General features: G+C 58.6%; 2 protein-coding genes across 8 annotated transcripts; one reads left to right on the forward strand and one right to left on the reverse strand.

The window, feature by feature from the left end:
* Positions 1-260: 260 nt before the first annotated feature.
* Positions 261-14,295, reverse strand: CHRNA2 (cholinergic receptor nicotinic alpha 2 subunit). Of its 5 annotated transcripts, none has more exons than XM_080388001.1 (8): positions 13,766-14,295; positions 11,791-12,269; positions 5,389-11,293; positions 4,021-4,175; positions 3,148-3,192; positions 2,826-2,935; positions 1,208-2,309; positions 261-645 (listed from the first exon to the last, which is right to left on the reverse strand). In XM_080388001.1, exons 3-8 carry the CDS (start codon positions 5,606-5,608, stop codon positions 520-522), a joined length of 1,758 nt encoding a protein of 585 aa, XP_080244127.1. In that variant the 5' UTR covers positions 5,609-11,293; positions 11,791-12,269; positions 13,766-14,295; the 3' UTR covers positions 261-519. The 5 variants fall into 5 exon arrangements, with proteins under 5 accessions (XP_080244127.1, XP_080244126.1, XP_080244125.1 ...); XM_080387999.1 differs by having other exon boundaries at positions 552-2,309; positions 5,389-5,738; positions 7,791-11,293; XM_080388000.1 differs by lacking the exons at positions 4,021-4,175; positions 5,389-11,293; positions 11,791-12,269; positions 13,766-14,295 and having other exon boundaries at positions 3,148-3,928.
* EPHX2 (epoxide hydrolase 2) lies at positions 12,312-26,737 on the forward strand. 3 transcript variants are annotated; one of them, XM_080388005.1, is made up of 19 exons: positions 14,300-15,537; positions 16,742-16,826; positions 18,862-19,021; positions 19,564-19,754; positions 19,873-19,995; positions 20,285-20,359; positions 20,681-20,776; positions 21,069-21,147; positions 21,366-21,400; positions 21,511-21,537; positions 23,604-23,689; positions 23,846-23,957; positions 24,290-24,364; positions 25,176-25,221; positions 25,305-25,407; positions 25,644-25,713; positions 25,793-25,873; positions 26,229-26,287; positions 26,391-26,737. In XM_080388005.1, the coding sequence occupies exons 1-19, from the start codon at positions 15,437-15,439 to the stop codon at positions 26,473-26,475; spliced, it is 1,689 nt and encodes a 562-aa protein (XP_080244131.1). In that variant the 5' UTR covers positions 14,300-15,436; the 3' UTR covers positions 26,476-26,737. The 3 variants fall into 3 exon arrangements, with proteins under 3 accessions (XP_080244130.1, XP_080244131.1, XP_080244129.1); XM_080388004.1 differs by lacking the exons at positions 14,300-15,537; positions 19,873-19,995 and adding an exon at positions 12,312-12,940; XM_080388003.1 differs by lacking the exon at positions 19,873-19,995 and having other exon boundaries at positions 14,302-15,537.

Raw genomic sequence — 26,737 nt, forward strand, 5'->3', positions numbered from 1 at the left:
TACAGAGCAGGGACCTCCATCCCACAACCATACCCCTTCTGCTCAGACCATCCAAAGCATTATCACCTGCCCCACACCATGCATGACCATGCCAGCCTGTGGTCCTGAGTGCCCTGTGGTCAGGATGCATCCTACAGCAGCTGTGACGTCCCCTCTTCTTGCCCAGCACGTTGGAGGAACAGCCAGATGCAGCTTTTGGGTTTTGGGTAGGACTTGCAGTGTCTCAAGGAAAAAAAAAACTCTCTGAGATGCCTAGTGGAGCTGTACCATGCCTTCCTCAATGCCAGGAGGGCTGTGACCACCCAGTGAAGGATGGCAGGCAGCGGTCCCTCCCCAAGTCACCCCTTGGCACAGCCCTTGCTCCACTCTGCATTTCCCATCTGAGGGTCCTCCATAATCGCCACTGTGTCCTCCCAGGGAGAGGCAAGGGTCCGTCTGGACCTGGGCACCACCATGCCCACTCCCTGGGAGGAGGCAGCGTGCATCGCTCGCTGTCCCCACCGCAGCCTGGCCCGGCTCCTAGATCATCCCTGCCAGGTAGGGTGGGAGGAAGAGCCCCACGGTGCCCAGCAAGCAGACGATGATGAACATCCAGAGGAAGATGCGGTCGATCACCATGGCCACGTACTTCCAGTCCTCCTTCACCTGCCAAGCGGAGAGGGGCCATGAGCATGTGAACCCCCGACCTGTGGGGACCCCTTGGGGTTAGGAGACCACCCAGGGCTTCCTCTACATCTGTTGTTTGCCTCAGGATGAGGAGATACTCTGTGTCTTGGGGTATCTTGGAGCAGCAAGGCTGGGGGATGGACCTCTCCGGGGAGGCTCCTTGGGGCAAAGGTAATCCCACCCAGGGTTTTCTGAAACCACTTGGGTAAAATTAGGGGTTCAGCCTCTGAGCCGGGTCCCAGCAGGGCAGGCTGGGCCATCTCTGCTCTCCAAGGGCGGGATACCACAGGCAGGAGAGCAACCTCCAACATCCTTGCAGCCAGCAGGGATGGGAGCTGGAGGAACCCTCAGCTGACCCTGTGGACCAGGCATCTCCCAGGTGCTCATGAATCTTCTCCCTGGGGTCCTCAGCAGCCAGGAAACTAACCAGGGGTCCCAGCACTGACACCACACCACCCCCCATGGAGATCCAAGTGGCAGGAGGCAGGACCCAAGGTGGGACCCTACCCTCACCCTCCAGCTCCCAGGGGCACCCACTCACCGAGAAATCAGCATCCTCAGCTCGCAGGTGGTCCGCAATGTACTGCACCCCTTCCAGGGCCTTCAGGATGCTGGGAGACAGCATCAGCCCCTGGTCTGAGCCCACCTCCTCCTCCTCCCCCTTGGGGGGAACCCGGGGAGCTGACTCCCCCAATGCCTTCCCAGCTTGGCGCCCACAGCCATAGTGGCACTGGGTGCCCTGGCCATGGGAGCCATCCTGGGACATGCGGCTGGGATATGTCTTCTCTTCCTCTTCCTCCTCCTCTTCCTCCTCCTCTTCTTCCTCCTCCTCCTCCTCCCACTTGTCATCCACATCTGTCTCCAGCCAGCACCGTGAGGTGCTGAGCCTTGTCCCTGGGAGGTCATACTGCCCCATGGTCCCCTCGGGGAGAGGCGGTGCTGGGGGTCGCTTCATGAAGAGCCAGCGAGGGATGAAGTCCAGGAAGAAGCTGCGTACCCAGTGGGGCATCGTGTGGGTGCTGGGGGAGCGGTGATGGACGTTTAGGACGAACACAGTGATGATGATGGAGAGCGTGACAAAGATCATGGTGAAGAGGAGGTACTCTCCAATGAGAGGGATGACCAGCGAGGTGGATGGGATGATTTCCGTGATGAGCAGCAGGAAGACAGTGAGGGACAGCAGGACAGAGATGCAGAGGGTGATCTTCTCCCCACAGTCAGAGGGCAAGTAGAAGACCAGCACGGTCAGGCAGGAGATAAGCAGGCAGGGTATGATGAGATTGATGGTGTAGAAGAGTGGCAGACGACGGATGACAAAGCAGAAGGTGATGTCAGGGTAGATCTCAGTGCAGCAGTCATACTTCTTAGAGTTATAGGTGCCAATGGCATTTATGATAGCCCACTCGCCGCTCTCCCAGTAATCCTTGAGGTCCACGTGATGCTCCATGTTCTCCAGGTCGATTTTGGCCTTGTCATAGGTCCAGGAGCCAAACTTCATCTTGCAGTTCTGCTGGTCGAAGGGGAAGAAGGTGACATCGATGCTGCATGAGCTTTTGTAGATGGCAGGTGGCACCCACTTCACCTTCCCGTTGGAGAAGAGGTGGGCCTTTGTCATGTGGGTCACAGCGAACTCCCCATCGGCGCTGCAGGCATGGAGAGATGCAAAGGTCAGAGGAGGATGAAGCGTTTCTCCCAAGAAATAGGGCCAGGAGCTCCCTCAGCTCTCAGGGCTGGTATGAGCCTTGATTTGAGGCTGTGGCCTCATCCAGCATCCCTGAAAGGTGCTGGGTTCATCCTCCTGGGCATCATCCAGAGCACGGAGATGGGTGGGAACAGGAGCACTGGGCATGGGGAGATGGACGCAGGCTGATCTGCATCACGGAGATGGGTGGGAACAGGAGCACTGGGCATGGGGAGATGGATGCAGGCTGATCTGCATCCTTGCCAGTGGGGTGGGATAGAGGGCAGGAGGCCCATGGGAGCTGGCAGTGCGGGGAGCTGCCGTGATGGGATGGGATGAGGAAGGGAAGGGAAGGGAAGGGAAGGGAAGGGAAGGGAAGGGAAGGGAAGGGAAGGGAAGGGAAGGGAAGGGAAGGGAAGGGAAGGGAAGGGAAGGGAACCTGGTCCAAGGGATGCCCCATCTCAGCAGCATCACTCACTTGTTGTAGAGCACAATGTCAGGGATCCAGATCATCTCAGAGGGCACCCGGATGGAGGTGACATTGTCAAATTCTGCTGGGTCCCAGCGCAGCTTGTAGTCACTCCACTCCTGGAGGGAGACACGGAAGGGAGGGCGTCAGGTGGCCCTGTGGACCAAGCTGTCCAATGCCACCTTCCTCCTCCTCTTCTGGCAGCGTCCCTCTGAGGAACAGCCCCATGGAGATGCCACCAAGCCCCTCTGGGCAGGGTCTCTCTGCCCCAAATGATGTGCCTTCCTTGATGTGCTCCTGCCCTTGCCCTAGAGAGGGAACAGGCTCCTACCTGCTTCAGCCACACGTTTGTCGTCATCATTTGGTTCTTCTCATCCTGTAGTGGGAAAGAGGGAGTGATGAGAGGAGACAGGCAGAAAAAGCCCAAGGGTTTGTCCCACCACTGCACTGGCCCCCAGATTCTTCCTTTTACTTTCTGCCTTCTGCCTTTGGGATTCAGCTCCTGGGAGCAGCTGGAACCAGTCCAAGTCCAAGGAGACACCGTGTTTCCCCATGGTATCTGCTCACTAGATGGCAGCAAGAAATCGCATTTTGCAGTGTGCAGCTCTGAGCTGCTCGGATGGGTGGACAAATGCACATGGATAGAGGAATGGATGGGTGGTGGATGGGGGGATAGCTGGATAGGTAGGTAGGTGGGTAGATGGATAGGTAGATAGGTGGATGGGTGAAGAGGTGGGTAGATGGATAGGTAGATAGGTGGATGGGTGGATAGATGGATAGGTTGATACTTGGACAGATGGAAAGGTAGGTGGGTGGATAGATGCATAGGTAGATAGGTGGGTGGGTGGGCACGTATAGATGGATGGATGGACAGACAAGCCCAGAGGTGCTCCAGGGCAGGTAGATGGTGGATGAGGACACGGCAGGGATGGAGACCTGTGGTTTTACTTGATGCTCTCCTGCTGTCAGGGAAAGGGAGGGTTTGAGATGGAGAGGAGAGGTGCAGATCCCCCTGCTCATTGGAGGTCTGAGGGAGGCAGGGTGGGTGATTTGTCACCTGCTGGAGATGGCCAGGAGGTTGCTAGTGCCCAAACCCAATCTCTCACTCGTGTCCTCAGGCCCTAGTCTGCCAGACCAGTAGGACCAACTGGTGAAAAGTCAGATGCCACACGGGCCAGGGAATCTCCGCCAGTAAGCTACGCACCACGTCGATCAGCTGTGCAATGGACAGCCCAAACTTCACGATGACCACGTCAGAGGTGTTGGGCACCGGCCGCGACCAACGGTTGTAGCCAGTGAAGAGGTGCTTGAAGAGGCGCTCCTCGGCATGGCTTCCAGGCTGGTCCGGCAGGCAGGTGGCTGTGGGGAGACAGGGATGGGGATGGGATGGGATGGGATGAGATGGGATGGGGGAGAGCTTGCTGACCCCTCCCTTCCCCTACCTGCACCCCACTGAAATTGGGTGCCCATTCTGGACAAGCCCCCTCTCCGCTGCAGCAGGCAGGGATGGTAACCCTCACCCTAGGATAGAAATTAGTCCCCTCAAAGCTGCCCCGTGCTCGTCCTGGGGAGCAGAAAGCGGTGCAAGGTCAGCCTTGCAATGCTGGTCAAGAAAATCCCACTCTGGAGTGGCTGAGGTCCCTCTCTGGTGCTAACTGGTCCAGCTTTGCAAGGTGGAGGCTGACCCAGTGCTTGAGACAACTGCAGCCTGCTCAGAGACCATCCCTCAGGCTGGGCTGGAGGCAGGACTGGGAAGGAGTGCAACACTCTTTGCTCTGCCTAGAAATCACTGACATTGGTCTTCAGCACCGTCAGCTTGCGGTGCATCGCTCGGCTGTCCTTGCTGGCTGCAGAGCCCCATAAATTTTCACCAGCAAGTCGAGGGAAGCCAAGGGAGGGAGGGAGGGAGGACTCTGCACAGTGAAGTGCAGCCAAAGGCACGTTGTATGGGTGGCTTTACCCTGAAGAAAGACGGGTGTACGGCCCCATAGCATGCCCCATGTCCCATGCAAGCTCTCCTCACTGGGCAGGCAAGCCCAGCAAGGACCCTGGTTATTGCACTTTGGCCAGGGATTGAGTATCTTAGAGATGTTGGGGAGGGCTGGTCCCAAGTGAAGGGACAAGCAAGATTCCCAGCTCATGGGAGGTCTTGTGTTGATGGCAGGTGGAAGCACTATCCATATTTTTTTCCTATCCCTCCAACACTTCTAGCTTGAACAGGATGGATCTGGGTCCCAGAGGTACTTCCCTGGGGGGGATGACCCAGCAGAGCAGATCACCCCACCCAAGGGTCTGGGTGGTGCCAAGCTGCTCTGCAGACACAAAGCCCCTCCTAGCACGGCACGTGGTGGAGGACACCATGCCACTGTGGAGACTAGGGATGCTGAGAGACTGCATCGGGGTAAACTGGGAACCAACCGGTTTTTCATGCACATGCACCACAGCCCCCTCATCTTCCCCTCCCCTTTCCTCAAATTTAACCCCCCTGGGGCCCAATGGGTGATACCCAAGGGAAGGCAGGGTCAAGCAAAGGAAATTCATGTACCCCAGGGAAAGCTGGAGCTGCCCTTACCCGCCTGGAAGGTGACAAAGCACCATGCGACAAGGGGGGTGATGCCATGGGACAGCCGCCCCATGCTCCCCGTGCTGGACCCCCTCCCTGGAGCAGTTTGCAAAGCCCCCCAGGAGGGACCAGGGGGAGCGATGAGCTGAGATGGTGGCGGGAGAGGAGGGTCAGCAGGGAAAGCCACCATAAGGGACCTCCGACGGGGTGTCCTGCATGTCCCCACCATTAGCAAGTGCTGGAGGAGCCACGGATGGAGCTGGACGTGGGCTGGGATGGCTTCAGCAGGGACACAGCCGGGCCAGGGCGGGCACGTGGTTTGGGACGCTCTGCCAAGTCACCTGCCCCAAATTTCATTCCTGGAATGACAGCAGAGAGCAAGACTGTCACAACGATGCCACTGCGGCACTGGTCTGGGAGGTGACGGTCACCACAATGTCACAGTGGTGCAGGTCTGAGAGGTGACAGTCTTGCTACAGTCCCCTGAAGGCCGCTCCCAGCCATGCTCCAGGGCTTGGAGCTAATCTGAGCTGCCACCATAGCAGAGTTAAGGGAAAATGTCCCCAAAGATTCTGCTCCCCGCTTCACGAGTGCTCCTTTGGCAGGCAGGGCATGAATCTGGGCAGCATTGATCACAGCTGGGCAGCTGGAGCGGGTAAGCTAAAGCAATTGGGAGCCCAGGACTCCCTCCAGGTGATTTAATAGCTGAGATGGAGCCTGGTGCTTCAACTTTTACTGGGATGACCGGAAAATAATAGGTTTCAACTATCCTTCTGCCCTCCCTGACTTGAAACTGCTTCATGCCCTTGGAGGGAGGGAGAAGGAAACATCTCAGCTGCTCCAAGAGGCTGAGCCACCCCAAACGGGCTCCTGAGTCTGGTTTCTCCAGTAGCACTCATCTCTGAGAAGAATGCTCATCCTTTTTCCATCCACCCTCATCCATTCAACCATCCATCCATGTAGCTGTTCAGCCACGCATGCATGCACGCATCCATCATTGCATCCACTACTTATGCACCCATCCACCCATCCATGGATGTGTTGGGTTACCCTCCCCAACACAGTAAAGCTCTGCAAGGGGAGGAATTCCTTGCTCTGCAGAGGCTCCAAAATCTGCTCCTGCTTAGAAGGTGACTTCTCCACACCTGACCTATGCCCCCAGGAGCAGCCTCTCCTCTCTAGGAGGCAACCTCCATTCCTGAGGAGTAGGAGGCTCCCAGCCCAGCACTGATGTTGCTAAACAAGAAGCTCCTTTAGCTTCAATTCCTCCCTGGACCGGTAAAACCATGAAGCCCTCCTGAACACATCACCATTTTCCACACAGTTTTCAACTGATTAGTACAAGGATGGTGGAGGGCTGGAAAACAGGAGAAACACTGTCCAATGCACTGAGATGGAGAGAAAATTATGGGTATGTCTCTCTTGGCTGAGATACTGAAATATACTGAAGAGTACAGGAGGGTGCTGGGGGAGCTGCTCTCACTCTAGGCTTGGTTATAGGGTCATGAGTGTGGAATTCGTGGCTTCCCCAAAGCTCTGATAAATAGTGGAGAGGGAAAAGAGGTGCCCTGGGTGATGCAAAGCTGTACATGAAACTGCCTGTACATGGCAAAGGGGGTTTGGGGGGGACATGGGTAGAGGGGAGCCCACGTGGGACATGCACCTGTGGGTTGCGGTGGGGATGGGTAGGTGAGCGGGAGGGGGGCCATGTGGGTGGGAGACCGCACACAGACCACCCCAGGGTGCTGAGGCACCCCGCAACCTGGCTGACACCTCGCACCCGCATCCCCCTTCCCTCTCTGGCCACTGCTTCACCCACTTCAGTGCTGCTCCGGCTGCATCAGGCAGCTCTGGCAGAGCCTGCCAGCAGGGTGGGCAGCCCTACCCTCCTGCCTGACCTTTACCTACAGCCCTGCCTCATCTCCCTGCATCCAAACCATTTCCCTGATGGATTTTCCATCACCCCGTGACACAAAGCACTTGGTTTGAAGTGCTGAGCCTGCAGCAGAGATGCCCCGGGAGGCACCTCCATGCCTGCAAAATGCTGCTCCCTGGTACTTGCCGACCACTTCCCTGAGGGATGCAGAAACCTGCCCTGCACTATGCTAAGGGCTGGAGCAGAGGATGCCTGTGACCATGGCAAGCCCAGTGAAGCTGTTGGCAATCCTAACCTGCAGTCAGGAGGCAGCGAGAATAAATAACTTATTTATTGGAATTTAAAGGTGGACAGCTGGGAATTTTTAGTTTTTAGATGGGAACTTCATGCAGAGCTGGGAAACTTTCCCTGCTGCTGCCTCCGCACCGCTCCCTGATTTTCCTTGGCACTCTGCAAACAGCTTTCATCGTGGATTTTTGCAGGGAAAAACAGCTTCTCTCCTTCCCACCAGCCTGGACCCAACGAACCCCCTTACCTGCTGCGGGGAGAACAGGGAGGGGTCCCCGAAGCCCCTGTTCCCTCTGCCATGCCGAGGTTGGGATGCTGTGCTGCGGAGGGCTCCGGAGAGGACTGGGATCCAGTGAAGGATGTCTCAGCTTTTACTCGAAGCTGTGGCAGTGACGACAGGGGCTGGGGGAGGAGGGAAAGCCATGCCCAGGCAGGGAAGGAGGGGTGGCTGGGGGAATGAGAGGGAGGACGGCTGGAGGGGCATCAGCTGCCCTGGCCCTTCTGGTCCCCCATGCATTGGCAAAGCTTCCCCAGGGTTGGAAAAGGCTGGATGTGCTAGGGTTTTCTCAGCCTCTTCCAAGGCACTGCTCGGCCAGGGGAGTGGGAAGGGGGTGGTGGGCTTTGTGGGTGAGGCTAAGGAGGCAGAGGGAAGGAGACCAGGAGACGAAGTGCCATGGAGTAGGAGAGCTGGAGCATGGAACAGGGTGTTGCAGGGCACATTGTTTGGGGTATTGCAGGGGGCATCACCACGGGGCATTGCAGAGGGCATTGCATGGGGCAGTACATGCAGTATTGCATGAGGCATCACACAGGGCATCACAGGAGGCATTGCACGGGGCATCACGTGAGGCATTGCACAGGGCATTGCACGAGGCATCACGTGAGGCATTGCACAGGGCATGACACAGGGCATTGCACATGGTATTGCGTCAGGCATCACATTGGGCACGGTGAAGTTCCAGGCTCTTGCACCAGTGCGGAGAGGCAGGGTGCTGCTTGCCCCAGTCCCCCCACCAGACCAGGGTTTCCCCATTTGCCCTGCAGCCCTGGGCTAGGGGTTTGGTGCCAACCTGTCCATGGGCAGGGCAGCTCCGGGAAGCAGCAATGTCCCCTGCTCTGGGGAAAGCCAGGTGCAAGGTCTTGAGCTGGCCCCACACAGCACCTGCCTCAGGCCCCATAAAACGCTGCCATGGGGATGGTTGCCAAATTGGGAAAGCAAAGTCAGCACAACATCCAGCACCACCACCACCCCTGCAGACCCCTTCCCCCTGCTGTCTCGGGGATGGGGACAGGGTGACTTTGGGCCGGGAACGTGGTTCTTCCACTGCAAGAGGATGGGAAACGCAGGGCTCCCCACTGCTTCCCGACCACCCGGGCAGGGCAAGACCCAGCCTTCCCAGACCAGCCTCTCTCCTTCCTTCCTGCTAGGAAATGCAATGTGCAAACTTCCTGTAAATGAAGCCCAAGGGTGCAATTTGCAGCCCTGGGGGCCCTGCCCGATGATTTGCTTCCTTTCCCCTGGAAGATAAATGCAAAAGCAGACCCAGGCATGGAGGGCACCTAAATTTGCTGCTTCCCCCAACTCCACTGCAGGACCCCTCTATCCTGCCTGCATCCATGCCCACTACTCTTGGGATGCTGAATACCAGAAATCCATGGGGAAGAGGACCACAGAGTTGGTACCCTGCCACCCCACCACCCCAGCAGCAGTGGGTGGCAAACCCAAATAGATAATGGGTGGTTCCGTCTGCAGCCCCATGGCCACAAACATCTCAGTGATGCAAGCATCGCACTGGGATGATCCAGATATCTCATCTATGTCATGATTGCATCAAACCACCTTTCTGGGTTTTTTTAAAGCCTGGCAACCTCCCCCTTCCCTAGGCAACCACACTGCAGCCAGTGGTGTGGTGCAAAGCCCTGTCCCCATGCCACAGCACAGAGCCCTGAGGCCACGTCCCAAGGCTGCCCGCAAGGCCAAAGGGAGGGTGTTTGGTGCTGGATGGACCCCTGAAGCTGGGGTGATGGGGAGTGGGGGGAGATGGAACAATGGATGCCAGAGGGATGGGGAGCAGCTGGCAATTGCAAGGACTGCTCCAAGAGATCGATCTGGGCCCACCAAAGGGAGGGAATTAGGGAGAAGGATGAGTCAAGTAAGACCATGGAAAATTAATCAGGAAAAAAAAGACAACCTACATTGATTTTTCTGGGGAGGAAAAAAGAGAGCTGACTGCAGGGATAGTGGATTGAAGGCTCAGAGGGTGGTGGGAAGCACTGTGGGTGCTAGGGAGCCTGTCTCCTTCGCTGGGCTCCTGACTGGAGGTGGAGGGCCAGTTAACACCACAACCAAACCGATCCACCCTCCTTTCCCCCTAGACAGCAGAGGAGGGAGAGAAAACAGACGCAGAGATAACACTGACGCCTGGCAGAGCGCAATGCATCTTTATTTTGCTGCCTGCAGCTCCTGCAGAAGCGCCGCTGCTACTGCCCAGGGATATTTCTGCCTCTTGCCCATCCCTAGGGTGCACCACGGGGATAGCAGGGTGCCCCAAGCCCGACGTGCCGGGGTGGCCCTGGCCATTCCCTCCAGCCTCCCGGAAGAACATCCAGGCTTGCAAACACAGAGAGATTTTCTGCCTCCAGCTGTTCTGCTGCCCAGACCTCAGTGGGTTGGGAACACTGGAGTTGCCAGTTTCAATTTATTGCCAAGCAGCTCATCTCCAACCGCTCTCCTGCTGCCTGCTCTGCCCTGCGCAGGCTGGGCAGCTCCCTCCCCTCCGCCCTGCCTGCAGCTCCAGAGCCAGCCTCCGCTCCTGCCACCCCAGGGGCAAAAAGGCTCTTCCAAGCCTGGACAAGGTGTTCCCAAGAGTGAAGGATTAACTGGGGCTGGCAGTGGCAGCACCCATGCCAGGAGGGCAGTGATGCTGCTGGACTACCGGCGAGATGCAGCTAAGTGCCAAAAGAGCTGGACTTAATTTTTAAGACCCTCTGGGGAGCCCTGGGAGCCCGGTTCAGGCCAGGCTCGGGGTGTGATGACTTAGCTGTTGGCACATGGGGCTGGATAGCTGTGAAAAAAGGGAGCCCGTGTGGCTAAAGCTCTTCCAGGGAGGACCAAAGGGATGCAGAGGTCTGCTGGGGATAGGGATAGGAAGTAACTCCCCACAGAAGGGTTTTCCCCCGGGCAAGGGGCTGAGTACATACGGTGGCACCAGGCTCTGCTATATGATGGCTGAGCTCCTGCAGGATAAATGCATCAAACACTTGGGGCCGGGGTGAAGGGCATCGCATATGCGATGGCATCATATGTGTGATGGTGACACATGTGCAACAGCATCATGTGTGCAATGGCATCACGAGTGATGGCATCGTGTGTGCGATGGCACCAGGTAGAGGGTACCAACCTCCTGTCCCTTCCTGGTGCTGCCAGCTCCAGTGTCTAGACCTCTCTGCAACCACCTCATGCAAACAAAGTCTCAGCTCCCAGAGCCGGGGAGAGGAGCCAGGACACCCCAAAATCTGTGGAGATGAGCTGGGTTGGGGTCCTACCAGCAAGCAAGGCCATACACAGGGTGACAGTGGAGCCCGTCCCCACTGTCCTAGGGCTCGGCGGTGGTGGTGGCTTGGGCAGCCAAGCTCTGCCAGTGCCGGCTCAGCTCAGCGTGGAGGTGGTGGGAGGCATCGTCGAGGGTCTGGGCCAGGCGTCTAGTGAGACGTAGCATGTGGGCCATTACGCGGACACCCTTCCACAGCCTGGGGAGGAGAAGAGTCGACTTAGTGTCCCCTGTGTCCACACCAGCCTTCCTGCAATGGGGTGTGGAAGGTGATGCTGAAGCACTGGGGCTCCTGGGACGGGGTCCCAACCTAGAGGAGCAGGTACCCCAATTCTTCCATCCTGGTGAACACTGCTCCATCATCACATTGTGGCTCAGCTGCACTGGGTCACTGGTTCAGGAGTGACAATCCCTGCTCCTGACACCTCATCCCCCAACCCTGCCCTCAGAGGACCCCTCACCGGCCCTGCTGTGGTGGCTTTAGGGCAGAGACACACGCACGGATGTTAATGGTGGTGGTCTGCTGAGCATCTGAACACCATGTGTCACCTGAGAGCCACCACAAAGGCTGTGGGACCCTTGGGGACACCCAGACACCACCACCCCCAGATGTCTGCAGCCTGGGGCTGCTCCCACCTGAAGAGTTTGGGATATCTGCTCCATGGAGCATCTCCATTCTCTTCCCATGGCACTTACTTCTCCTTCTTCTCAGCTGTTTGTGGGTGATCAGCCTCAGCCATGTGAGCCTCCAGCTCCCTGCGGATATTATCCAGGCTCTCCTGAAATTCCAGGTTGGCCCCATGGATGGCAGGCAGCGCCTCGGTGATGATGTCCTGGTAGCGGGTCTGGTTGTCCTCCAGTGTGGCTGCCATCTCCACATCCTTCAGGCTGGCCTTGGTGTCCTGCAAGAGGTTCTTGAGATGATCCAGCTCATCACGAGAGACAGAGACAGGAGGTCCAAGGGGGCTGCAAGGGCTGGGGGTGTGGAAGGTGATGCCACAGCGCTGGGGGTCCTGGAGGGGGTCCACATCCTGGGCGAGGTGGTATCCCAGCTCCTCTGTCCTGGTGCTGAGTGTCACATCCTCTTCAGGTACCCCCTGGATGGTGGCAGGGGGACCGAGGGTGCAGAACCCCACCAGCAGACACCAGCTGGGGGGCCCTGGGACCATGGTGTCCTGCAATAGCAAAGAGAAATGGGGAGGGGGTCAAGACTGTGGCTGAGACAGCCTCTGAGACCCTTTTGGGTCCCCCTCTACTTTGCACCAGCAAAATCCTCCAGGCACCCTTACTTTCCCCTGCATACGCATCTCTGGCTGCTGGGATCTGGGGGTGCTGTACCCCACTCTCCTCACACCACGGAAGACCCTCCCTGGGCGGGAGGGAGGACCCTTTATGCACCCCCTCAGCACATCACATGGAGTATAGCAATGGGGAAACTGAGGCACGGAGGGGTTAAGATGAGGGTTGGAAGGGCCGGGGTGAGGCTGATCCAGATCATCCTCCCAAAACCCCCTCCGGAGCCATGGAAAAGCAGCCAGGCTGCGGTGGCTGGGGAGGGGGGGGTGTGTGGGGGGTGGGGGGTGGGCAGACAATACAGCTCTTTCAAAACCACCGCCGGAAAACCTTGGCGCCAGGGCTGGGGAAGCGGATGCCAGAGGCTGCTGCCACGGCAGCTGCAGGGATTTGGCGTTTGAGGGTGTCCCCACCGGCACCTCACATCCTCCCAGCCAGCCCCGAGCCCCTTTGCAGAGGGAAGGGGGGGGGGACCCCCATCGGTACCACAGCTCCCTGCCAGCACCCTGGGGTGCAACGAGCTCCTCAGGTCTCAGGCCAGCACCCGGCAGGGGTGAGTGGCTCTCACTTTAGAGCAAAGGGCCCCAAAAAGCAGGATGGGGGGTGGGGTGAGGGGGGTGCAGTGGGGAGCCCCCAGCACGGAGCTCAGCACCGCAGCCCAGCCCTGCCAGGAGCCGGCCATGCTGGCACTTCTCTGGCACCAAGGCTGCTGGGTTGTTCCTCCCAGCTCTTCCCACCAGAACAGCACCAGGCCAGTAACGTTTTTCCTTCCCCCGCCCCCCCCTCCCCCCAATTGCTCCCACCTTTTGGCCACGGCAGCTGGGACTCGGGGGCGCTTGCAGCCCTACTTTTGGGGTGAGCAGAGGGGGTGCGCTGGAGCTGCCCCCACTGCGATGGGAGGAGGAAAAGCCTTCGCCCCCCCGCCGATCTGAGCCATGCCAGGAATCGGGGAAGGGGGTTTCACCCGCCTGCCCGGCACTGGACCACCCTGGGAGGGTGCTGGGAGGTCCCATCAGGTGTCCCAGGGACAGTGGGAGGTTGGCGACAGGGAACGGGGGACACGGAGCCTCAGCAGCAGGCTGCTGCTGATTAACGCATGGCTTGTCTGGGCTTGAGCCCCCTTAAAATAACTCTTCTTCCCCCCTCCCCCCCCCCAGTAGCCATCCTAGCAAGGAACAGACCCCGCCAGCCCCGCTCCAGCGGGCAGGGGTGCAGTTACCCCCCTAAGCACCCCCCCTCCCCCCCCGCGCCAAAGCTGTGCCCCAGCCAGCATCCCACCGCTTGTTTTGCAGGTGTGGAAACTGAGGCAGGGGGCTGGGATTGCGTGTGAACCCACTGCCGACCGCCCCCCCCCGCCCCCGCCACCACCCTCGCTCACCACTTAGCGTCCTGCCACCGCACTGCCAGCGGCTCCTCGAGGCAGGGCCGGCCCCCACGCACGCACACGCATGGCCACAGTCATGGCCACGGTCACGGCCACCGCCACGGCCACGGCCACCGCCACGGTCGAGTGTGCCAGGGCTGGCTCAGGGTGCACGGAAGCCGCGTGTCCCCACCGGCTGTGGGGCTGCCTCTCCGGGTTGCCGCTCGGGATTGCTGAAATGGCCAGGCAGCATGCACGTGTGTGCACGTATGTGCTTGGCATGTAGACCTGTGCTGAGCATGCACATATGTGCTCAGGGCCCACGCAGCTGCCTGGTGGTGTGCAACTGTGCTCAGCAGTGCATACACCTGCTTAGCAGTGCACGCGTGTGGTGAGTGTACACGCACATGCCTAGAAGTGCACACATGTGCTGAGTGTGCACACGTACACTGGCTGTGCCTGCACATGCCTGGCAGTGCATGCACATGCTGACTGTTCACACGTGTGCTGAGTGTGCATGCACATGCTTAGTTAGCAGTGCACACACATGTCCTGAGTGTGCCTGCACATGCATGTATGCCTGGCAGCATACAGACATGCTGACTGTGCACATGTATGCTGACTGTGCATGCACATGCTTAGTTAGCAGTGCACACACGTTGAGTGTGCATGCATGTGCTGAGTGTGCACATGTGCTCAATGTGCACACACATGCCTGGTAGTGCTTGCGCAGCCTCACTGTGCACACATGCTTAGAGACGCACACACATGCTTAAAGGTGCACACACATCCTCAGCAATGTGCCTGGTGGTGTGCATACATGGTCAGCATGCACATGTGTTTCACATGTGCACATGCACATACGTGTGTGCATTTATGTGCACATGTGTGTATGCATGTCTACATACATTGTGTGTGCGCATGTATACTTACATGTATGCATGCATGCAGGTGTGCACATGTGCATATAGGTTTGCATGTGTGCATGTATGTGTGTGCGTCTGTGCATGTGAACATGCATGTATGCATGTATGTGTGCACAAGTGCATATAACTGTGCATGCATGCACGTGTGCACGTGTGCATATATGTGTGCATGCATGTATGCAGACATGTGCATTTGCATCTCTGTGCATGTGAACATGTGTGCATGCATGTGTGTGTGCACGTGTGTGCCCGCCTGCAGCACATGGCCAGTCCTGCCCGTGCACCCCTGCCCCCTCCTACTTTCAGCCCGATCAGGCTGCTCGGAGTTGGGTGCGGGCAGGTTGGGTCAGAGGGTGCTGCTGCACCTTGGGGTGCCGCGGGAGCTGAGGGGGAAGCCCGGACTCCCCGTTAATGGGAGAAAACGCGATTACGGACAAAACCCGGGCAGCAGGGAGCCGGGGGGCTGCCACCACCAGACGTGGGGCCGGAATCCCACAGCCCCACGGGTCCGGGAGGGTGCTGGTGGGGCGGAGCGGCGTGTCCTCCGCGCAGGGGTGACCTGCGGAGGGTCGCAGGCGTCCGGGAGCGCACCCTCCGTGACGGGCGCAGGCGGCGGCGCTAGGACCCAGCCCGCCGCCGGCCCGGGGGCGGGGCGAGGCCGTGGGGGCGGGGCTGCAGTGCGGCGGAGGGGCCTCAGCGCCGGCGGCGGAGGTGCCGCGGGTTCGAGCCTGGGTGCCGGCGCGGCGGCTGTGGGGCGGCCATGGCGCGGCGGGCCGTGTTGTTCGGTCTGGGCGGTGTGCTCCTCCGGCCCGGCCTGCAGCACTTCCTGGGCTCCTGCGAGCGGGACTGCGCTCTGCCCAGGTATGGCCTGGCCCGGCGGCACTCACTCGCCCGCCCGCCCGCGTTTCGGCGGGTGGCCGCTCGGCTGGAGGCACGTAAATACGAGGCGACAACACTTGTGCGTGTGCGGCCGCCGCCCGCGCGGGGTCTGCGCAACCGGGGCCGTCCCAGCAAGAGGACAGGGCTGGGGACCCTCTGTCCTGAACGGGAGGTGGGGGTCCCAGTGTATACAACGGGGTACAGGCTGAGGACCTCCTGCCTGGATTTGGGGTGCAGGCTGGGGGAAGGTGGGGGGGCTCTCCTGGATGTGGGTGCAGGTTAATTAAGCCCATCCCAGCCCCAGTGCTGAGACCCGACACAACTCAGTGCACAGGCTGGAGCTGCCGAAACCCAAAGCACCGACCCCCTGGAGTGGCTTCCCAAAGCACCGACCCCCTGGAGTGGCTTCCGAACAGCTCCTCGCGTCCTAGTGAACCCTTTGCCCCATGGAATGTGGGGTGTTGGGGAACTGGTAACACCAAAAGCTCCCAAAGAGGAGCCAGACTGGTTCTGTCTGTCAGCACCTCCCAACAGCTCAGGCTTTCCTGGCAGCGCCTGGGTGTTTGGAAAGGAAAAAAAAAAAAAAAAGCTGGGAGTTAAAAAAGGAAGAATAAAATATTAAATAACTAAATGCTGGAGGATGTGGAACAGATGGAGCAATAAATTCCCAGATTATCAGGTCATCAAACATCTTTTTGCTTCGCTTTATAGTAAAAAAAAAAGTGACAGCAATCTTGCTGGAACAGGTAAAGCCACTTTATTTTTAACTGAGCTGTGCTTTTATCGACTTGGAGGAGAGCTTTGTCCCAAAGCCAGTCGCTGTAATCTTGTTTTATTGCTGCCTAAGAAGGCCTTTTGTGATCTTGTGATAGGGACACATTATTTTCCCTGAGGTACAGCTTACAAAATACCTTGCTCTTTGCACTTCTTTTTTTTTTTTTTTTTTTTTTTAATTCCTGGCAAAACTCCCTGCTCCTCTGTCCACAGGGTGAAGTAATTGAGCTGCCAGTGGAAATAAATGGGCAGCAAATCTCTTGGTCCTGTGATGGAGATGGACCGTCTGGGTGGAGATGGAGGATGGAGCTCCATATCCCCAGTGCAGAGCATCCCCCTCCCCACAGAGCACCCCAACACCCCCTGGTATTGGGGTCCTCTCCCAGCTGACCTCTTCTCCCTTGTCTGGCAGGAATTTCTTGCAGGAGGTCATGTTTGCCAGTGGCTCTGATGGTCCTTACGCCAAAGCGATGAGGGGGCAGATCACCCTGACCCAGGTGAGCCCTCGGGTACCAGCATGGAGCATTGCCAGCTTGATGGGGCTCGGGAGGGAGCCGAGGGGAGCAGGCTCGGGGGTGCACTGTGCTTCGCGTTTTGGGTGTCGGGGGTACGCTGTGCTTTGGGTTTTGGGTGTCAGTGGAATGCACGCAACTCCAGAGGACTACAGGGATGTTGTGAGGTTATGCAGGGAGAAAATTAGAAGGACCCAAACCCAACTAGAACTTAACCCAGCTACTGCTGTTAAAAGACAATAAGAAATATTTTTAGCAATTTGTTAGCAAGAAAAAGAGAGCTGAGGAGAATCTCCATCCTTTATTGGATGCTGGGGGGCAGCGGGTGGAACACAGTGAGAAAGGATGGGGAAGCGGCTGAGATACCTAACGCCGTCTTTGTGTCAGACTTTTAATAGTCAAACCAGTTGTTCTCTGGGTACCCAGCCCCCTGCGCTGGAAGACAGGGACAGGGAGCAGGGTGAAGCTCCCATAATCCAAGGGGAAGTGGTCAGTGACCTGCTGCACCACTTAGCCACACAGCAGTCTATGGAGCTGGATGGGACCCACCCAAGGGTACAGAGGGAGCTGGTGGAAGTGCTCACCCAGCCACTTTCCATCATTTATCATCAGTGCTGGCTCACCGGGGAGGTCCCACTTGGCCGGAGGGAAGCCAATGTGATACCTGTCTACAGGAAGGGCTGAAGGAGGATCTGCAGCCTGGCCTGGGTGCCAGGGAAGGTTACGGAGCAGATCACTCCGAGTGCCGTCACACAACATGGGCAGGACAAGGGGGATCAGGCCCAGCCAGCCTGGGGTTATGACAGGCAGGTCCTGCTTGACGCGCCTGATCTCCTTCGATGACAAGGTGGTTCAGCGTGTGAGGGAAGGCTGTGATGTCTGCCTGGACTTTAGTGAAGCCTTTGGCACATCCCACAGCATCTCCTGGAGAAACCAGCCGCTCATGGCTGGGACGGGTGTACTTTATGTTGGGTTAAAAGCTGGCTGATGGCTGAGCCCAAAGTGCGGTGGGGAATGGGATCACACCCCGCTGGCAGCCAGGCACCAGTGGTGTTCCCCAGGGATCTGTGCTGGGGCCAGCCCTGGTTAATGCCTTTATCAATGATCTGGACGAGGGGATCGAGTGCTCCCTCTGCACCTTTGCAGATGATGCCAAGCTGGGCAGGAGTGTTGACCTGCTGAGGGGCAGGGGGCTCTGCAGGGGGGTCTGGGCAGGCTGGATCGATGAGCCGAGGCCAATTGCGTGAGGGTCACCCCGGGCGGTGCCGGCCCCGCGCTGGGGTCACACCAGCCCCAGGCAGCTGCGGGCCGGGGCCGGGGGCTGGGAACTGCCCGGCGGGAAAGGGCCGGGGGGGCTGGGCGGCAGCGGCTGGGCATGAGCCGGCAGCGAGCCCAGGTGGCCGAGGCCAGCGGCACCCTGGCTGGTGTCAGCCATGGCGTGGCCAGCAGGGCCGGGGCAGGGACCGTCCCCCTGCGCTGGGCACCAGTGCGGCCGCCCCTCGAGCCCTGGGGTCCGTTCTGGCCCCTCACCCCCAGACAGAGCTTGGGGGGCCGGAGCGTGTCCAGAGCCGGGCAGGGGGCTGGGGCAGGGGCTGGGGCACCAGTCTGATGGGGGGGCTGGGGGGTCAGCCTGGAGAGGAGGGGGCTCGGGGGGGACCCGATCGCTCCCTACAGCTGCCTGGGAGGGGGCTGCAGCCAGGGGGGTCGGTCTCTGCTCCCAGGTCACAAGCGACAGGACAAGGGGGAACGGCCTCAGGTTGCACCAGGGCAGGTTTAGGTTGGAGACTGGGAAACATTTCTTCACCGAAAGGGTGTCCAGCACTGGGACAGGCTGCCCAGGGAGGGGGGGGGAGGGGCACCATCCCTGGAGGGATGTAAAAGACGTGTAGATGCGGCGCTTGGGGACTTGGGTTAGTGGTGGGCTTGGCAGTGCTGGGTTAACAGTTGGGCTTGATGCTCTTAATGGTCTTTTCCAACCTAAACAATCCCATTATTCTATGACTGCACGGGTGTTTTCCAGCTCTTGTCACTGATGGAAGAGGGCTGCAGGCAGCACGCCTCTGCCTCAGGCATCACCCTGCCACCCACCTTCTCTGTCACCCAAGCCTTTGAAGAGATGACGGCCAAGGGGATGATTAATGCCCCCCTTCTGCAGGCAGCAAGGGTGCTGCGGAGGAACGGTGGGTGCTGAGGATTTTTAGGCAAGGGGTGCTGGAGTAAGGGTGCTGTTCCCCTCCCAGGCAGGTGCCACGAGGTTCCTGGTCTATCTCACCACCGGATGCTGGTCGATCCCACCAAGGCCTACATCATCATCTGGGCAATCCTGATTCTCAGCATCCTCTAATGAAATATTCTAAGCCCAGCTACCAAGTCCATCAGAGATGTTATCACCCAGCCAGCAATTAGGAGGATGTTGTAGCCCTTGGCCCCACACCATGGCTGGTCCATGGGCTCAGCATCTCACTGTGCCTGAGCTCTGGCTCATGTCCTACTTGCACTGGGGTGGTCAAGCCTTGCTTTCCTGGAAGTACAAATTTGGCATAAGCTCCTGCTGAGCATCCTTTGATCTCGGGCTGGGGTGTCCTGGTCTGGACAGAGCCTTGCAAATTGGAGATTTTAGGATGAGGTCTAAGAAATGCGGCCAGGCAGGAGAGGTGAAAACAAAGGCGCTCTGGAGAGCTGGAATGGGAAAACCAGCACTCTCTGCTTTGCCTTTCCCTAGGACTTAAGACGGGCATCCTCACCAACAACTGGGTGGATGACAGTGCTGGGAGGCTCTTCACGGCCACGCTGATGAACCTGCTGCATCGCCACTTCGACCTAGTGATCGAGTCCTGCCGGCTCGGAGTGCAGAAGCCAGATCCCAAGATCTACACCTACGCCCTGGATGTGCTGCAAGCGAAGCCGCAGGAGGTACAACCATCACCCCAGAAACAGGGCATGGAGGGTCCCTCCAAGCACCCAAAATCCTTGGCCAAACACCGTGGCTGCCCTTCCCGGAGAGCTGAGCCTCTTGCTGGTGTACCTCCAGGTCATCCTTCTGGATGACATCGGGGAGAACTTGAAACCGGCCCAAGAGATGGGCATAGCCACTGTCCTCATCAGGGACACCGAAACCGTCCTGAAGGAGCTGGAGGAGCTCTTGGGCATCCAGGCATGTAGAGGTCGTCTGAGTCCCCTCTGTCCCCAGCTCTTCTGGTGATCATCTGGGTCTTTCTGCGATGCGGTGCTGGTGGAGGACTTGCAGGTGGCTTTGGAAACGAATGGGATGGGGGCTGTGATCTCCTGCAAACCCTGCCCATCCCCAGTAACCTCATCCCCTGGACCTGCTGAGCCATGCTGATATCAAAGGGATGGATATCTCAGCAGCAGTAGGGTGGTGGGGATATCCCATGGAGCTCCAGCCTTGCTCAGGAGCTTGCCCTGTCCTCCTCGCCCTGCAGCTTCTCACCCAAGAAGAGCCCCTGCCAACTGCGTGTGATCCATCTGTTGTGAGCCACGGATACGTGCCCATCCGGGTAGGTGGAGGTGACTGCCTTGGTGACAAGGTGTCCCTGGGTTTGGCAAGGCTTGGAGGGGGGCAGGTGTCCTGGGGAGAGTGTTGAGCCCTGTGCAAGGACGTGCCAGCCAAGAGGTGGCTTGTCGGGTTGTCCACCCTCCTGCATGAGCTGCTGTGAGTGGAGGATGCTGAGGTTGCCCCATCATTCAGGTCTTCTCCATCCACCCCAGGGGCTAAAACGTGGTTGTGTGGCTCTGGGGTGGCAGGCTGGGGCAGGTGGAGGGTTGGAGGGGTGAAGCTGTGCCACCTGCAGCCAGCAAGGGCTCTCCGTCCCTTCCAGCCCGGCATCCAGCTGCACTTCGTGGAAATGGGGCACGGCCCTGTCATCTGCCTCTGCCACGGCTTCCCTGAGTCCTGGCTTTCCTGGCGCTACCAGGTGATGGAGGAGACTGGGAGGAGGGTGGTGATGGGATGCTGGAGCATTGTGGAGGGTGTACATGGCCACCACTCCTGGGGGTCCCAGGGCTGTCCCACCACCCTGCCTTGAGCTGTGAGGGACACAACCCAGGAGTGTTCCTCACCCTCCAGCCTCACCAGCCCATGTTTGCCCTCCTGGGGACATCTCCAGGCATGCTGGGGTGGGCAGGTGTGGGATGGGTGCTGGCACCAGGGGAGAGTGGGATCCAAGGGTCTCTGCATCCTTCAGAGGCTGCTGCTTTCCCTTACAGATCCCAGCTTTGGCTGATGCTGGCTTCAGGGTGATTGCTGTGGAGATGAAGGGCTACGGGGAGTCCACGGCCCCACCAGGTGAGCTGGGCTTGCCAGGGTGTAGGGGGGACGGGGAGGTGTGGGGCTGGAGCTGCCGACCCCAAGGCTAAGACCCAGGAGGAGGTGAGCAGAAAAGCCTTTTCCTGGGGGGGTGGAAGCTGTCCTGCTCCTGCAGCCCCAGCAGCTCTGGTGGATGCAAAACACATCCTTAGAAATGTGTAGATATTAAAATGATGGCGATTATGTCCTTTGTGCAGATGTCAAAGAATATTCCCAGGAGCAGATATGCAAGGTGAGGAGCTGCAGGGTATGGGCATGGGCAGAATGAGTGCAGTGTGGAGGGTGGCATGGGCTAGTAAGGCATGTTCCCTGGCAGGATCTGACCCTTTCTCTCTTCCCCAGGACCTGGTGGTTTTTCTGGACAAACTGGTGAGGAACCCCCCATGCTAGGTCCTTCCTTTGCAAGGTTTGGGTGTGTGTCCCCCTAGCTGCCTTTCACCTCTGCCTTCCCATGCAGGGACAGCTGAACTCCCTGGTGACTTTGTTGCATGCTGGGACATCTGAGCTCCCCAGTGACTTTGGTCCAAAATTGGGGTAGCACCAAGCCCCATCTTTGTGTTCCCCATGGCTAGGATTTTAGGGATGGGGATGTTCCTACAACCCATTGCCAGTGGAGACAACCCATCCTTGGGAGGGTTTCCAGTTCTTTGTCACCTTCTCGTGGACCTTGTGTCCTTGCTGAGGATGGGGGGATGGGCTGGTGGCATCTGTGGCTCGGCAGGGTTTTGGTAAGGCAGCGAGATACTCATGGAGAAGGATGCTGGGCTGCGTCCCCTTCATCCTCCTTAAATCCCAACTGCAGCAGCTCCCAAGTGGCTGGGGTGGCTAGGGGACCAACGTTGCCTCGGCACAGCTCAAATCCAGTGTCATCTCGGCATCTGATCCACTTGGGTTTGGGAGGTCCAGGTTTGATTCCCGTCCTGGCGAGGGGATGGGGTTGATTCCTGCACCTTTTAAAAGAGATGAAGGGTAGGGAAGGGAAGGCACAGCCCACAGATATGCCAGCATCTCCAGGGCTTTTTCCTTGTGAAATGGCTTCCAAGGGAATGAGTCCTTCAAAAAGAACAGTGCTAAAAAAACCAAAGAAACAAGGGGGAAAAAAAGCCCTTGAGGTTTTGCAACGGCTCCTTTTTGAGGAGCCATGGTGGTTTTGTACCAGCATCAGAGCTGGGATGGGTTTTCAGTAGGGAACCAAGCTGGGCACCACAGGAGCAGCAGCTCTGGTTTGGTGCTGAGCGGGTGAGGATAATGACCCTGACGTTTTGCTGGGGAACTGCCTTCATGCTGAATTAAAAATTATAAGGAAAATGGATATAGAGGTGCCTATTGATGTGCAGCCTGGCAAGTGGGTGGGCACCCCTTTGCTTTGGGGTGAGCTTGGTAGATGGGATGTGAAGTTGTTGCATGCTGTATGGCTGAGAATTCAGTTTTCCCTGCTCCTCTACTACCATCAGGGCCCATCCTGCTCCTCTGCCTCCCAGGAGAGCTCCTCCTCCTTCCCCCGGGACAACCTGGGGGATTTGGAGGAAGATAAATGACTTTGTGAAGCTTTGCATGTTGTTTGAGCCTGTATCGGGGATGCAGAAGATGCAGAGTGGTCCAGGAGCTAGCACAGTGATGGCCAGGGGTGGTGGGATGAAACCTATCAGCATGGAGGGGGACCTACTCAGCCCCACATCGGAGGTGGGAGATGTTGGGACTCCCACCAAACCCTCTGCCCCTTGTTGGGGGTCTTAGATGCCGGGTTTCATGCTGTGGAACAGCAGCAAGCAGGGCTTGCTGACACACAGCTGGTCCCGAGCCACGTCTGCCAGGAGGGAATTTTAATTATACTTCTAAATATCAGCTAATTATGAACCAGCCGCTGTGTTGTCAGGAGCACCGGTTTTAATTGGATTTATTTGTAGGTGCACAGAGAGGTCAGAAAAATGGAATAGAAGGGGGGGAACAGTGACCTCGGGGTACCCAGCTCCAGGCAGGATCCAGCCAGCCCTGGGGGATTCTCCAGCCCCTGGGGATTTGGTTGGCTCCACCAATACCAAGACGTTCCCGGTGCTGTCACCCAGTGTGCTGGCAGTGGTGGGACCCGTATCGGTGATCCCAGGGGACAAGCAGCCTCCAGACATGTTTTTGGTGGATAATATCGAATCTCTTTCCTCCAGAGGCTCAGGTACTTTAAATGTTTAATTAAGTTGGAGCAAATTGCTCCAGGGGATCAGGTAATGCTGCTTCCTTGGGGGAAAAAGAAAAGAAAAAAACACAAAAAAGGGTGGTGGTGGGGGAATAAATTATTGCTGTTTTCTCATCTCTCTGCTGCTTCAGAGGAAGGCAAATCTCTCCTGCTGATCGCTCGTGGGCCCTGGTTTTGGGGAGGATTTCGAGGTGCTCCCCAGGCTGCGGCTGGGGGGACACGCTGACGGTCCCCCTCCCCACAGGGCATCCCACAGGCTGTGCTGGTCGGCCACGACTGGGGCGGTGCCGTGGTCTGGAACATGGCTCTCTTCTACCCCGAGAGGGTGAGGTGGGTCTGTGCCATGCAGGTGGCTCCTTGGGGACTGCCCCTACCCCCAGGCATCCTGCCCTCTCCATTCCCCCTGCTGGAGCAAAGCCCTGGCTCATGCAGGGCACCCCAAATCTGGCTGCGATGCTGACTCTGCCCCTCTCTGTGATGTCCCAGAGCTGTGGCCTCGCTCAACACCCCATACAGACCCGCTGACCCCACTGTGGACATCGTGGAGAAGATGAAAACCTATCCCACCTTTGAGTATCAGTTCTACTTCCAGGAGCCGGTGAGTCCAGGACCACAGGTTTTATCCTCTCCCTCTCTTTTGGGGCTTAAATCCCTCCAAGTACGGGAACGTGCCCATGTCGGGGTCCTCAGCTCATGGCTGGGCATCACCTGCCCCGTTAGCCAGGGTGCCACGCCGTGGGGCTCTCGCTGTCACCCCAGCTGCAAATGGCTTGTGGTCCCCCTGCCAGACCTTGTTCCCGTGCTGAACTCAGCAAAGAAACATGCCCAGCTTCCACCCAAGCCCCAATGGGCAGCAGGATCCAGCCCTGGGGTGGGTTGGGTCCCTGGGGAGGGTTGGCTTCACCTGTGGTGTTTCCCCCCCCCGTGCAGGGCATCGCAGAAGCAGAGCTCGAGAAGGACATTGGCCGGACCCTGAAGGTCCTGATCCGCTCCGTGCGCCAGGAGGTAGGCTGAGGGTGGACCCAGAGCGGGAGCAGAGGTGTCCTCTCCAAGCCCTGCTAGCTTTCTTGGGGTTCTGCATGTGGCACCCTCTGCCCTTCCACCTCACCCACACCAGGAGCCAAAAGCTTCAGGGATGGCTTTGCAGTGGCCCGCAGTGACCCTCAGGCATGCTCCACCCTGTGTCTGCCATCCTTTTGCTGCCCATCCACAGCAAGGTCTGCGTTCGAGTCAGCCATCAGTAGGGACCAGAGTGAATGCATCCTTGTAAGCAGCGAAGGCCTGCACCTCTTCAGGACTCAGAGCTGACCCTGAGTGGGGATGGAGAAGACCCCTAGAAAGCTGTGCTGCCTGGGGGGTGGCAGCCCAGCCCGGGGCACAACATACCTGCAGGGTGACTGTGCCAGCGTGGCAGTGCTTCCTTACCCCCTGCAAATGTTAATGTCTCGCTGCAGGGTGAAAAACTTTGCAGTTTAAAATAACAGTGCCCCAGGAGTGCGCAGGAGGCCATGCTTTGCTGGCAGCATCCTTCTGCCATCCCAGCCGCCTGCTCCTGGCTGCTCCCGGCTTCGTGGCCTGGGGCTGCGCTGTCGGGTCTTGGCATCCCTCAGGATGCAGCGGTGCTTGGTGTCTGCTCCCAGCTCCACAGCCCAGAGCCGTGCGGTCAGTTCCTGCATCCCTGAGGATGCAGCAGTGCTCGGTGCTGGCTCCCAGTGAGGAGAGGCATGGAGCCCCAGGTGCCTGCAGCCCCCCTGGGTGGTTTTCCTCCCTGGGCATGGTGCTGCCCCTGCCTTCCCTCAGTCCCCTCTCTCCACAGGACCGCCTGCCCTTCACGCTCAACTTCCACAAGGTCTGGGAGCGAGGTAAGGCTGGGGGGACCTGGCTTGGATGGGGATGCTGCGGGTGGTGATGCTGCAGGTGGGCAGTACTGTGCTGCTTCTTGCAGGGGGGCTGCTGGTGGGCTTCCCAGAAGACCCCCCTGCCAGCCAGATCCTGCACGGCCCCGAGCTGCAGTACTACATCCAGTGCTTCAAGAAATCTGGCTTCAGGTAAGCTCAGGAGCCCAGGGGGCTGGTGGGGTACCCCCCTTTGCAGAAGGGGGACCCCCGACCTGCCTTGGCCTTGCTTCATAACCCCAAGAAGGCACGAGGCTGCCGGAGGGGGGCTGCTTTCCCCTTGCAGGCTCTTCCTGCGCTGGCCATGCTGTGGGCAGTGGGCTGGTCCCCATGGTGGTGTCGGCAGGAGCTGAGTCCCAGCATCTCCATCCCATTCCCCTCCTTCCCAGTGGTCCCCTGAACTGGTACCGTAACATGCGACCCAACTGGCACTGGGCACTCTCTGCCAAGGACAGGAAGGTGGGGACCGATCCTGCCCCGTGGGGAGTATTTGCAGAACCAGCACGTTGCCCACCTTTGTCACCTGTGTCTCCTATAGATCACAATGCCAGCGCTGATGGTCACAGCTGGGAAGGATGTGGTGCTGCATCCCAGCTTGAGCAGGGGCATGGAGGAGTGGGTAAGCCAGTGTCCTCCCATCCCACCCCTGCCCAGGATCAGCATGCACCAAAGCTATCCTGTTTCCATAAGTTCCCACTGCTGGAGAGCCCTGGGGCAGGGCCATCGTGCTGAGAGGAGCTGGATTTGGCCCAGGCGCAGGGACTTCACTTGATAAGGGGGGACAGGCTGATACAGGGTGGGGGGAGAAGGGGGTATTTGTCTCCTCTCCTAACTGCAGTGGGCAGGAGGGGATTTGCTGCTGCCAAAATAAAGAGCTGAGGGTGCAGGGGCAACCTGGGGTGGGCTCCTGATGCCCAGTGTGCCAGACGCTGCCACAAACCAGCCCCTCTCCACTCTCGCGCATCCCTCCGTAGATCCCACAGCTGCACCGGGAGCACATTGAGGAGTGTGGGCACTGGACGCAGATGGAGAGGTACTGCAGGCAGCGTGGTACACGGCCTCGCTCCATCGGAGCTGGGCTCCCCTGTGTCCCAGGGGTTGCTGGCTCCCACCCCAGCTTTGTGCTGTGCCCCCAGGCCGGCGGTGGTGAACAGGATCCTGGTGAAATGGCTGGAGGGGCTCCCCCCCGACATCCCCCTGCCCAAGATCTCCAGGCTGTGAGCAGGACTGGCAGGCAGAGCCCTGCCCCGTACCTCCCTCCTCCCTGGCCTGATTTTGCCTTTAGGGTTGGATTTTTGCCTTTAGGGCTCGATTTGTGTTTTTTTTAGAGCTTGATAGGTGGAAGTGATGGGTGAGCCAGGGCTAGGAGGAGGGTGGCGCACCACATTGTCCCTGCTGTGTGGCAGCTAAAAGGGTATCGGTGAGCTCTCTGAGGGGGGGAGCCTGGGGTGTTGGGAGATGGTTTGGGGCTGGAGCCATCCTC

Source organism: Falco punctatus, assembly GCF_963210335.1.
Source record: "Falco punctatus genome assembly, chromosome: 5".
NCBI lineage: Eukaryota > Metazoa > Chordata > Aves > Falconiformes > Falconidae > Falco > Falco punctatus.

Excerpts from the sequence above, each read along its gene's own strand:
- CHRNA2 (XM_080387998.1), bottom strand. The coding sequence starts at position 3,642 with ATGCATCTATCCACCCACCTACCTTTCCATCTGTCCAAGTATCAACCT. Across the intron at positions 2,936-3,147 it reads CAAACGTGTGGCTGAAGCAG|GAGTGGAGTGACTACAAGCT; the intron begins GTAGGAGCCTGT and ends GTCTCCCTCCAG. Across the intron at positions 2,310-2,825 it reads GACATTGTGCTCTACAACAA|CGCCGATGGGGAGTTCGCTG; the intron begins GTGAGTGATGCT and ends CCATGCCTGCAG.
- EPHX2 (XM_080388005.1), top strand. The coding sequence starts at position 15,437 with ATGGCGCGGCGGGCCGTGTTGTTCGGTCTGGGCGGTGTGCTCCTCCGG. Across the intron at positions 20,360-20,680 it reads ACGGATACGTGCCCATCCGG|CCCGGCATCCAGCTGCACTT; the intron begins GTAGGTGGAGGT and ends CGTCCCTTCCAG. Across the intron at positions 21,401-21,510 it reads CCCAGGAGCAGATATGCAAG|GACCTGGTGGTTTTTCTGGA; the intron begins GTGAGGAGCTGC and ends TCTCTTCCCCAG.